Genomic DNA, 13021 nt, shown 5'->3' on the forward strand with positions numbered 1-13021 from the left:
AGTTGTATAGGGCCCTGGTGAGACCACACCTGGAGTATTGTGTGCAGTTTTGGCCTCCAAATTTGACGAAGGACATTCTTGCTATTGAGGGAGTGCAGCGTAGGTTCACGAGGTTAATTCCCAGGATGGCGGGACTGCCATATGATGAAAGAATGGAACGACTGGGCTTGTATTCACTGGAATTTAGAAGGATGAGGGGATCGTATAGAAACATATAAAATTAGAATCGTATAGAAACATATAAAATTATTAATGGATTGGACAAGCTAGATACAGGAAACATGTTCCCGATATTGGGGGATTCCAGAACCGGGGCCACAGTTTAACAATAAGGGGTAGGCCATTTGGAACTGAAATGAGGAAAAACGTTTCCACCCAGAGAGTTGTGAATTTGTGGAATTCTCTGCCTCAGAAGGCAGTGGTGGCCGTTTCACTGGATGCATTCAAAAGAGAGTTAGATAGAGCGCTTAGAGCTAGCAGAATCAAGGGATATGGGGAGAAGGCAGGAACAGGGTACTGATTGTGCACGAAATGCCAAATGGCCTATTTTCTCTTTCTATGCCCCAAGAGTTACTTCATCTTATTGCAATAGTCTTCATGCTGCCTTAAAAAAAAGGGAACATTTTACATGTGCACAATGAATTATGAATATAAATGTAAAAAAATGATTTATCCCCTTCTCTCCCCTTTCTTTTTCCTCCTCTCCCCATGCCCCACCTGGACTCGCACCCATGTCTCTTCTGCCCCAACATTCTTTCCTCTAGCTCACAATTCACAACTCTTCTATACTAGTCTCACACCTATCTTCTCATCTCTGGCCATCTACCTATCAACCTCCCCCCACCTCCCCTCACCTGTATCACACTATTATTGGCTTTGTCCTGGCGCCCTATCATCCTATTATTGGCTTTGACCCCTCCCCCCACAATCAGTCTGAAGAAGGGACGGAGCCCAAAATGTCACCGATCCACGTTCGCCAGAGATGTTGCCTGAATGCCTAAATGAGTTACTTCTGCAGTTTGTGTCATTTTTTGTAAATCAGTATTCCGCAGTTTTGTTTCCAAGTTATTTTTGATTGCCATTGATTTGGTAGGAAAGCCACCGAGATGACATTTAGGAATAGAATGGCATGCAACTTATAATACAAAAATCAATTACTCTGTAATCAGATTTCTTGAAAAAAAGATACTACTATACTAAAACAAACGGCTGTCGAAAATAGCAGTCAGACTATTTCATCAGAAAAGCACCAAGGAATTGATTAAGGAGGGGAAGACCCAAGGAGAATAAATGGAGAGAAATTAAAACTGAATCCAAAAGCTTCTATTTGTGTATTTAAAGGAAATGGCCAGCAAGGGCAAATGTGGGTCCCTTAAACAAATGGGATAATTTATAATGTGGAATTAAATAAAATGGCCGAGGAAATAAAAACTTGTGTAGGTTTTCACTGAAGGTAAAATATCTGCCAGAATGAAAACGAGCCGCGTGACATTGTGGAACTGAAGGAAATGGTGTTAGTACAAATACAGCACTTTGAAGTATTAAAGTTAGAGACAAAGCTAAAAGATCCAAGGATGCAATAATCAACATCCCAGTGTTTAAGATAGCAAGAGAAGTCTGATGTATTGGTCATCTTTCAACTTCAATAGATCCTGTAACAAAATCGCTCTTCACCAGCCTGATTATGGTCTGCTGCCAAATACTGCCAAATGTTGTCCTCTAAGTATGTAGGTTGTAAAATGCACCCACCCCACCCCCCGATCAAATCTAGATTAATTGCTTCAAAATATAATGACTACAATATCAACCCAATGAAAATGCCACTGTTCACCTTTTTTCCCTATTCAAACAAATCTGAATAGTATGTGAATATTTATTTTTACATTCACAACGGGCAGACAGAGACCCAAAGTAATACCTTGTGCAAAAGACTTTAGATCTTGGATGACTACCCCTTAAAGTGAGGCAAGTTGCATCATCTTAACAGCTATCACAGCTGTGCTCTAACTTTGCACACACTGCATTTAGAACTTGGTCAGTCTAACTTGCATTCTTTAGAAAAAAATTATTCATAAAATGGGTGTGCCGCTGAAAGCGTTGGTATTTATTCAGTGATGGCCTACACTTACTGCAAATGGTACACATACCACAGGCGAACAAATTGGCCCAGAACTTGTGATTGGCAAGCTATCCTCATTTGTCATAGATCACCATACATTTGACCTACTCAACAGTCGTTCCAGTCAGAACACTGGGCTCTGAGTTTAAAGGGCTCTGCAATGTAAAATCATCAGGCAAAGAGAGTGCTCTGAATAAGCACAACAAAAATATCTGATAAATAACAGCTGTCTGAACCAATTCCCCTCTGAACCAGCTGTCAAAACCACCTGTTTGCGATTCAGATATTGCAAACCAAATTCAGGTTTAAAATGAGTGTATTGACCACTGTGGACCTCTACCTGCCTCCATTAAATCAAGATTCCAACTGGCACCCAAATGCCAGCAGTAACTGCCCCTTGTAATTATTGGGGAACAGAACAGATTAGGCCTTTCGGCCCATCGAGTTTACTGATTCTGTTCTGATCAGCCACGATTGAATGGCAGAGTAGACTCGTTGGGCCGAATTGCCGAAATCTACTCCAATAACGTGAACTTGAGATTCTGAATTAGCGTGCTAGGATTTTGCAAAGAATCCCTCGTTGGAATGAAATCAGGCAAACCGTCAAAAGGTCGCTGACCACAACTTTGGGGTTCATGCTTTGTTTGGGGATGGGGGAAGGGTGGGGTAGGGAGAAGCGAGGAGTTGTCTTGAAATTGCTGACAATCATTTAAGTAGGGGTAGACATTCACCCACAAATTCAGGTCTTGAACCTCGGAGAAATATGGCCAAGTTGTCGATTTGGAACTGGTGAGCTGATCAGCACCACATTTTTGGACACAGTGTTCATTATTTCACTTGTTTAACTTATACTAATCCACCCAGTTGTATATTACCCCACATGGGCCAAAATCATGTTCCAAATGAAAACTTGTAACAATGCACTTGAGAATTGAAGGCGTGTCAGCAGCTGCTGAAAGGAGAGTCAGTAAAGACCCAGTTTCCAAGTCATGGTGCTGCCCTGAATTCTATTGAAAACATTTCAATAAAGCCAACTCCTATCCGTTAAACGAGAATCATTGTCAAAGTGTTGGAGAAACTCAAGGGGTGAGACAGCATCTCTGGAAGACATGTATAGCTGGCCTTGTCCATACATGTCATCCAGAGATGCTGCCTGCCCCGCTGAGTTACTCCACCACTAATCTACCCAAGATTCCAGCAATCGTAACATTTTGCGTGGGCATCACAAATTGGGATTTTGTTGTTTTCTTTTGTAATCTCAAAAACTCCTGAGAAAAACAGAATAATTCCAATTCAGACTCTTAAAGCAAACTTCAAACAACCCATTAGTTCCCACCCAAAAGGGCAGCATCTCAGCGCTTCACAGGAGTGGATGTTTGCAAAGGAGGTTACTTAGCTTCAGTTCAGTTTATTGTCACGTGTACCGATGTACAGATAAAAAGATTTTTGTTGCCCGCTAACCAGTCAGCAGAAAGACAATACATGATTACAATCGATGCATTTACAGTTTATAGATACATGATAAGGGAATAACATTTAGTGCAAGATAAAGCCAGCAAAGTCAGAGTGACACCAATGAGGTAGATAGTACTTCAGCTCTGCTCTCTGGTTGTGGTAGGATGATTCAGTTGCCTGATAACAGCTGGGAAGAAACTGAGATGGGCAACACCACCCCAGGTCTGCCGACTATTGACAATACACCCGCGGGCTGGCTAACGAAGTTGAAGGGAGGAATGTGCACACATTCTCGCTGTCCGAGCACGATGTGAGGAGGGCTCTTACACGGGTGAACACGAGGAAAGCTGCAGGCCCCGATGGCATCTCAGGGCGAGTACTCAAGTCCTGTGCTACGCAGCTAGCTCCGGTGCTCACTACAATATTCAACCTCTCCCTGGTCAAGTCCGTGGTCCCTGCCTGCTTCAAAAAATCCTTCATTGTACCGGTACCAAAAAAAGCCTCCCCAGCCTGTCTGAATGACTACCGTCCGGTGGCCCTCACCTCGGTAGTCATGAAATGCTTTGAGAGGCTGGTGAAGAAACACATCTGCGCCTTCCTCCCTCGCAACATGGACCTGTTACAATTCGTCCGAACTAAATAATCGTGGGTGATGGGGCTATTATTTCTATGCGCGTGAAATCAGAGCGGACTCGGGGGATATGGGGAGAAGGCAGGAACGGGGTACAGATTGTGGCTGATCAGCCATGATCACATTGAATGACGGTGCTGGCTCAAATGGCCGAATGGCCTACTCCTGCACCTATTGTCTAATGTCATGGAGCTAGGAAGTAAGGGATTAATTGAAGGGGTGGGGGTGTTCGGGCAGGAAACACATTAAAGAGAATAGGGTTTTAAAAAATCACCACAAAACCACACTGGTTAACAAGAACAAAGAGACCTTTGAGATGGGGTGCAGCGAGTCAAGAGTGTTTTAATGTCATGTCCCGAAGCAGAACAACAAATTTCTTACTTGCAGCAGCATACATGATATGCAAGTATAGTACGCTGTAAACTCCATGACAGGGTGATTCTTTAGTAAGTGTCTACTTTTAAGTTTCTGGAAACCCCAAAATAAAACCTATATGTTTGCAACTTTGAATGTTGTTTCACATAGATGAACATCTCTACTATGGGGAAAATATGTTTGCCGCAATCTTTTAGAGAATAATTTATTTTTTCCTCTTCTTTTTCCAGGTTGCCCATTGCATTCAGTCATATACGTCATTTTTTTGTAATGATGAACACTGCAAAATATAACTGATTTAAGAATATAAAATCAATTTTTTGTCACAATCTTTCAAATTATAGAGTATCTTCTTCAAATAAACCACCAAAAAAACTATTTTAGTCTAACACATTGATTTTAAACCTTCGTAACAGTTTACTGCTGATAAAAATGGTGATTTTCAGCAAGAATGGTAACCTTCACAATTTTTCACCAACTTCCTATAAACAATGTTTCCCCGGTGGGCAGAGAGACAAAGGTTGATGAGGGCCAGGCGTGGAGAGGGACATCGGGTCATGGGGAGTGGCGACAGCTGCGACGGCTTTGCGTCCGGCTGGAGCTGGAGCTGGAACGGATGGAGATCGGATGGGGCCGTGAGGGGAATGGTGCGGATGTGGCCGTAACGGGAATGGTGGCCCAAGTTTTTAGAAACATAGAAAATAGGTGCAGGAGGCCATTCGGCCCTTCGAGCCAGCACCGCCATTCATTGTGATCATGGCTGATCGTCCCCAATCAATAACCTGTGCCTGCCTTCTCCCCATATCCCTTGATTCCACTTAGCCCAGGATGGCCTCGCCGGAAGGCCATGCCTGGCCATATCATTTGGACGAATGGCATATGGCACGATTTGTTCTCCAGAACAAATCGAAAAATAATTTTTTTTAAAATTTTCTAAGAGTTCAGCTCCGTTCGGGAATGGTGCTGAATAAAGTATGCAGCAAGAAACGGAGTGTGCACATGCTTCTCGTCCCGCGAATCAGGAGAAATTCACAAGGTAGGGGACTTTTGAATTCCGCGGTCTTTTGAGGTCGGACGTTCACATCTAGCCACGTGGGACGGCTCAACAAAGCTGCGCGACGGTAAATGACTCCAATCTTGAGATCAGCTGATTGGCCCTCTCGCCTGTCAATCACCACGATGAAGATAATGCCCCTTCCGGGGGTGGGGGGGCAGGACTATAAAACCCCAGACGCCTGGACGCGAGTCAGTCACTCTGAAGGATCGCGAGGGAGAGGCCACAACGGTGATTTTAAGCTGTGAATCAACTGAACTGTGAGTCTGCAAAGTACTTGCAATAAATGATGTGTTAGCCCTTAATGAAAATGCATTGAGCTGTTTGGCCTGCCCTGTGCTTGAAACTGCAATGGAAATGGAAATGAAATGAAAATGCAATTAGCTGTTTGGCCTGCCCTGTGCTTGAAACTGCAATGGAAATGGAAATGAAATAAAAATGCAATGGGCTGTTTGGCCTGCCCTGTGCTTGAAATTGAAATGGAAATGAAATGAGTTGTTTGGCCTGCCTGAAACCACTTATTTCAGCCCACAGGGCCCCTATTTGCCGGGAATCCAGTCCCCTTTGCCCAAAATGCCCGTATGTGCCCAGGAGGAACATTTTGGCCCAAAAGGCCCGTGCCAGGCCAGGAAAAGTCCGGAAAAGGTGCCTTTCACTGAGATTTCACTCAGATTTAAAAAATTTAAAAAGCCCATTCGGCCCATCAGGCCTGTACTAGCCTAGGAGTCCCTTCAGCCCATCAGTAAGTATTCCCCCTGCAAGTATTAAACCTCACCCCAGTATTTTTCTCCCTCTCTTAATTGGCTCCCTGTTTTGCCTCCTTCATTGCTGTGATCTGCAGAAAAAGATGAAAAATGTCTAAAATTGATTCTCCACCCTCTCCCCCTGCTCTCTCTCAGTCTCTCACCTGTTTTGGGCAGAATTTCTGGCAGTTTCCGAGCTGCCAGCCCACCAGGCCTGAGTGACTGAGCTGCCAACCCACCAGGCCTGAGTGACAGAGCTGCCAGCCCAAGAATCCATTCGGCCAACAATGTTCATACTAGTCTTCTGGGAACAGTCCCTTCGGCCCACAATACCCATACTAGCACTTCAGAAAGCCAGCCCCCCCCCCCCCACTGGCCACCAATATTGGATTTGGTGGAGAGGTGGAATATTGCGTTGGGGGACCAGCCCTCCCATGTGAACATGGGACCGTTGGGTCCCACTTAGACTAGTTTTAATTATTAATACCTACCGTTTAAAAGTATTTTAATTTCAGGACACCAAAGTAGACACTTACTGAAGAATCACCCGACAACAAAAAGTTTAGGATATTTAAAAAAACACAATAATAGTGCAGCTGTTGGTTGAACATGAATTCTAGGAGATTGAATGAAAATGGTTCATGTTAAATGGAATATAAAAGGCAAAAGTGAGAAAGGGTTGGGAAAATTAGTGTGCCTGTTCCCACTCCCCCCAGCTGTATTATTATAATTTAGAATAATAAAATCCTCTCCAAATGAATACATCTGCTATGAGATACCTTTTCAAAGAACAACGTTTGTCACAATACCCAACATTTAAATTACCGGTCAAGGGCTTCTCAATAAGATCCGTTTCCTTTGAGATCCCAGAGATCCTCCTGGTGGACATCAACTTTTTTTGGAACATTTTGCAAAAACTATGTAATTACTGACTTAAGAACAAATCTCTCCAATCGTACCATAGTTGCAAAAAACCAAAAAGTGAGCATTGGAATGTATTAGAAAGGGATGAAATACAAAGACACAAACACACAGCTACCTGGATATGACATGCTCGATGCAGATGAGATTTTGGTAATCCGAATGTCCATTTGGAAACGGAAGCCAACATGAAGCAGGCAATTTTAAAAGCAGAGCAATTGTAGATTTACCGTAAGAAATCAAGAAGAAAATCTGGCTGAAAGAGTGGTATGTTAGCAATGCATTTATGTCAAAACATCAAGATGACCACTAATCGCACATCATGGACAATTTGAATTATTTCTTGCTCACACAAATAACATCTTAAATTTGGTTGACATTATATTAGGTATGTTCCACAACACTGCCATTCACTGTATTTAAATTTTAGTTTTGTTGTTGTTTTAGAGATAGTGTGGAAACAAGCCCTTTGGCCCATTGAGTCCACCCGACCAGCGATCCCCACCCATTTACACTATCCTACACACACTAGGGCCAATTTACAAATTTACCAAGCAAATCAGCCAACAAACCTGTACATCTTTGGAGTGTGCGAGGAAACCGGAGCACCCGGTGAAAACCCACGCATGTCACGAGGAGAATGTACATACTCTGTACAGATAGCACCCATAGACAGGATTGGACCAGTCTCTGGCGCTGCAAGGCAGCAACTCTACTGCTGTGCCACCGTGCCACCCCATGTATGCACTGGTCAAGATTAACTTCTTAAAATGCATTATTTTGCACGAACTAATATTTTATAAAGTTGTTCCAGGACCTCCAAGATCTTGTATTTTGTGCCCCAGTTAATGAAGGCCAGCATCCCATCTGCTGCCTTCACCAAACTATCTTCCTGTGCTACCATTTATAGCAGGGGTCGGCAACCGTTTCTGCCAAGTGGCCAGGACATATGTCTGAGCGGATGGCGGGCCACATCTATCACGTGTAAACATGGACCCCGCCCCCGATGGAAGGCATCAAATCACGTGTTCACATAGATCCCGCCCCTTCGAGGACTGAGCACAAATATCATACTCACTCATCCCCGCCCTATTGACAACCCCGATCCCGACAGTGAAGCCTAGACACAGAAGGTGTGCGGCTGTGCCGGCGGCTTTGCACAGGAAGCGGTACAGCCAAATCACCTTCTAGGTGTTTCCAGAAGAAACTCACTCCAGCATTTTTTTCTACCTTCGATTTTTCCAGCAGCTGCAGTTCTTCCTTAAACATTCCAGGTACCGGAGATGATGGAAGTCTGTGGGCCGGAAGATTGAGGAAAGAAATAAAATACGCCTGCCGGCCAGATGATTTCGAGTTACGGGCCGGATTCGGCCCGGGAGCCGTAGGTTGCCGACCCCTGATTTTTAGTGATCTGTGGACTTACTCAAGGTCTTTCTGCTCCTCATTCCACTCTAGGGCTTACCACTAAACCTGTAAAAAAAATACGCTTCACCTATCAGTACTGCAAATAATTACTTCAGGAAATAATAGATGCTGATTTTCAAGGTAATTCTACATCGAGTACGTAAAATGAATCAAGTAATTTGGTTCAGCATTATAGTATCCAGGGTAAAATCATTAATCTAGAAAATTCCGTCCCACATCCTTCACTGTACAAATTCAATGCACCTTCTATGAACTATTGGAAATGTAGCCAGTGTGCTGACAGTGAGCAAACAACACCCAGTGTCTCTTAAAACTAAAGTTTTGAGGACAATTATTTATAGTTTTCGTGATGAGAGCTCACATTTCTGACTGAATATCTATCATGGGTATATTTTGCTTGGCACAGAGAGAAAGAGAGACTGCACTAAACAAGCATCCAGTGCCACCGTCTCATCACGTACTAAAACATAAGCAATTGTAATATTTTATTTAATAGGAACCATGCATCACGTTTAAGACCTCACCTCTGCTGATGCGCTGCTTTTCTCCTGAAAGGATACCAGGCGTGTCAATTATGCTAATGCTTTCAAGCACAGGATTCGGTAACTGGGCGCACATAAATCTAGAAAACAAGTATTTCATTATTATTCATTAATAATGAATTTCAAAGGCAAACAATTTAAATATTAATGCACGCAAATAAAGTTACACTATTGGAATGCAGCAGCTGAAGACCGGGATGGGGTAACTCAGCACCATTTTCTTGACCAGGCATTAATCTACAACTTCCAAATACTTCGTAGTCATTTGAACTTGGGTTCCTGCAAAACTTTTAATATTATCACTTTTTAAATTATCAACAGGGATATACACAAAATGCTGTAGTAACTTAGCGGGTCAGGCAACATCTCTGGAGAAGGGTCTCGACCCGAAACATCACCTATTCCTTTTCTCCAAAGATGCTGCCTGTCCCGCTGAGTTACTCCAGCGTTTTGTGTGTATCCCCGTTGATGACTGGTGCTCGGCTTTCGCCTGCACTGAGGGGGTTAACCGACAGCCACTGGATAAGGCAAGAGGTGCAACTGACGGTGCCTGGCCCGTCGGGGAACAGGTTCCTTGGGAGCTGGAGCAGAGTTGAGCTGGAGTTCACGCTTCTTCTCCATGCTGGCTGTAAGCCTGGGGCCGCCACTGCTCCGGTGTCCCGTCAGTCCAGGGTCACCCGGACATCTCCAGCCACCCCCAGACAGAGATGGGACACTCGGGAGAGGACGGGGACAGTCCAGTAGCAATTCAACAGCGCTTGCAGCGCCGGAAATCCTGACTACGGATGAAACGCAGGTCTGTACACACGCAACAGCTCAGCTGCCGAGAATGTCTCTCTGCCGGTCCAGTCTCTCCCCGATTCCCACTCACATCTGCCCCCTCTCTCTTGCTGTTACACCCCGCTCTCCCGCTACCTGGCACCCCTGTTCCTCAGATTAAATACATTTTTACACAGAAATTACAAATAAAGATAAGAAAATGTTTCAAACAAGTAATATTTTCTTATTCCAGTAGCAAACACATTAAGGATTAAATGAAAATTAATAATTTCTTTAACTTTTTGAATATTTCTTAATCTTAGATTAATTAACTGAATTAGAACTGGGACTGTAAGTAGTGTCTGAACAGCAAAACAATAAAGGAAGCTATTGAGTTGACAGAATTCTAGATATTTCATTGCTAGAATAGTTAACAATTTATGCACAGTTTATACAGCCAGCGCTTCATTTGCTTTTTCTTTATCACAAACGACCTTTGACAAATCCCATGATTCCTTGCACTTTTCGGAATCCCGACTCGCTTATTGCATCCGTGCCTTCAACCAAGTCAATGTTTTCAGGTTTTCTCTTGGTACAAAAGGTGAAGTGGGAAACGAAGAGAAATATTCTGCAAACACGTTAGGTGAGCAAGTGGGTAAAGTGTTGGAAAGTAAAATTAAGGAAAATGAAAATAGAAAAGGAGCAAAAACATCTATTGTTTTTTGCACAGAGAGCTCAATGCGCAATAGGGGCTTGGTTGTGCTGGTTCAAAAATGCAGCGTTAACACACGAAGAGAGCAAACAATTAGGCAGACAAATTGCATTGGCTGTGTAGGAAGGAAATTAAAAAAGGAAATTGACTGATTCAGTGGTCGAGGAAGAAACAGATGGCTTTAAGACCTTCCTGGTGGGGGATGGAGGTGTAGAGTGATGGACATCCATCATGAGGGAGTGGGGGCTCGGAAAGCAGAAGCCATTAAAGAGACAAAGGACGTGTGAGGTGTCTTGGACAGGTCGGGAAGGATTGGACCAGGGGGGAGAGGATGGAATAGAGTTATGTGTGACAGGAGCAGGCAGAAACAATGGGTCTGCCAGGGTAATTGTGTTTATGGATTATGAGAAGAAGGTTAAACCGGGAAGCGCGAGTTGGGAGAACGATAAGGTTGAAGGCTGTGGAGGGCTGACAGCTGGAAGTGATAAAATCAGAAATGGTCTACGAGATTATGGCCTGGTGCTCATCGGTGGGGTCATGGTCCAAGGATAAGTAGAAGGTGTCCGAGAACCGGCGCCTGGCCTCAGTGCGGTAGAGGTCAACTTGCCAGACTATCACAGCACCTCCCTTGTCGACGGTTTGATGATAATGTCACGGTTGCTGTAGAGTGAGCAGAGGTCTGGATGTTCAGAAGGGGTGAGGTTAGAGTAGGTAATTAAGCAAGAATTAGATTCAGTTCTTTATGGCTAACGGAATCAAGGGATATGCGGAAAAAGCAGGAACAGGGTACTGAATCTGGATGACCAGCTAAGATCATATTGAATGGCAGTGCTGGCTCGAAGGGCCAAATGGCCTACTCCCACACCTACTTCCTATGTTTCTATGCAAGGGGAGTGGAAAAGTTGGGACGACTGACATCACGCAGGCAGTTAGAAATGAAGAGGTTGAAAATGGGTTTATTTTCCTTTTCTCCAGAGATGCTGTCTGACCCACTGAGTTACTCCAGCTTTTTGCATCAAACTGCATTGGATTTTGTACTCCACTCCACATAATGAAAGTAGTTTACTGGACATCAAATGGAATATTGTTAACATGTCATTTAGAGCAATGTACATAGATTTATCCCCATACCCAAAGCATGCACTTGCATTGGAATCAGGGCATCATGGTTTCAAAAGCAGGATTCCTGGGGCGAGAACACCAGAAACAATTCACATCTGTGAAGATACAGTTCTGACAAAAGGTCTTCATTAACTTTTGCTCTCTGCAGATGCTGACCGACTGCTGGGTTTCCGACAAGTTTTAGTCCAGATTACCAATATCTTCAGATGTTTTGATTTTCATTTACCTGGGGTGATGCTAAGAACCAAGTACAAATGTAGGAATTTAGAAGAAGTTCGGATGATCCCACCGAGAAAAGATTCCGAGAGGAATTAACAGGATGGATGAAGCAAGACAGGTTCCCCAAGCTGGGTGATTAAAACTAGATGGGATGGACCATTTTTGGACACCAAAGGATTTGAATAAAATAGGAATGGGATAGAACGAGCAAGTGAAGGAATAAAAGTATCTGACATGGTAGTGAATACCTGACAGACTGTACTGCCTACACCAGTTTCTACTCCTTTTAACGCAAATCCAGTATTCTTAAGTTTATTCATGGATTACATGTTCTCCTCCTTATTCATAAATACTGATAATACAAGATTGTACAACCAATCGCAAGTATCGCAGCAAAGAAAAACTCAGAATTTCCATATATTCAATTCGTACATCACAGAACTAACCAGCTTGTAAAGGTGTCCTGCAAAGTCTACCCCAGAGTTGGCTTTGTAGACCTAGAGGTTAAATCCTGACATCTTTAAAAATTGAAGCTTCAAAAACACAGTCTAAAATTTCTCTCATTATTCAGTAAACACATTTTCACTAATGTGGAACTAAATCACATCCATTTCTTTTAATATTACTTCAATACATGGCAACAATTATATTCTGATATAATACTCAATGAGAATTAGCAACAACAAGTTCTACTAGAGGAACTCAACAGGTCTGGCAGCATCTGGGGTGGGAACAAACAGACGATGTTGTCTAATGAGTTCTTCCAGCACTGTGCTTTGCTCAAGATTCCACCATTTGGGGGGCACAGTGGCGCAGCAGTAGTTGCTGCCTTCCAGCGCCGGAGACCCAGGTTCGATCCTGACTACGAGTGCTGTCTGTAAGGAGTTTGCACGTTCTCCCCGTGACTGCATGAGTTTTCTCCGAGATATTCGGTTTCCTCCCAC

The 13021-nt window shown here is 43.5% G+C and overlaps 1 protein-coding gene across 1 annotated transcript in view; it reads right to left on the reverse strand.

Annotated features, from left to right (window-relative positions):
• LOC116973016 (EH domain-containing protein 3) overlaps positions 1–13021 on the reverse strand; it is a 75455-nt gene that overhangs the window by 44238 nt on the left and 18196 nt on the right. The window contains exon 3 of the mRNA XM_033020652.1: positions 9248–9345. Coding sequence (XP_032876543.1) covers positions 9248–9345 — 98 coding nt within the window. The remainder of the gene's footprint in view (positions 1–9247; positions 9346–13021) is intronic.

Source organism: Amblyraja radiata, chromosome 5 (assembly GCF_010909765.2).
Source record: "Amblyraja radiata isolate CabotCenter1 chromosome 5, sAmbRad1.1.pri, whole genome shotgun sequence".
Lineage (NCBI taxonomy): Eukaryota > Metazoa > Chordata > Chondrichthyes > Rajiformes > Rajidae > Amblyraja > Amblyraja radiata.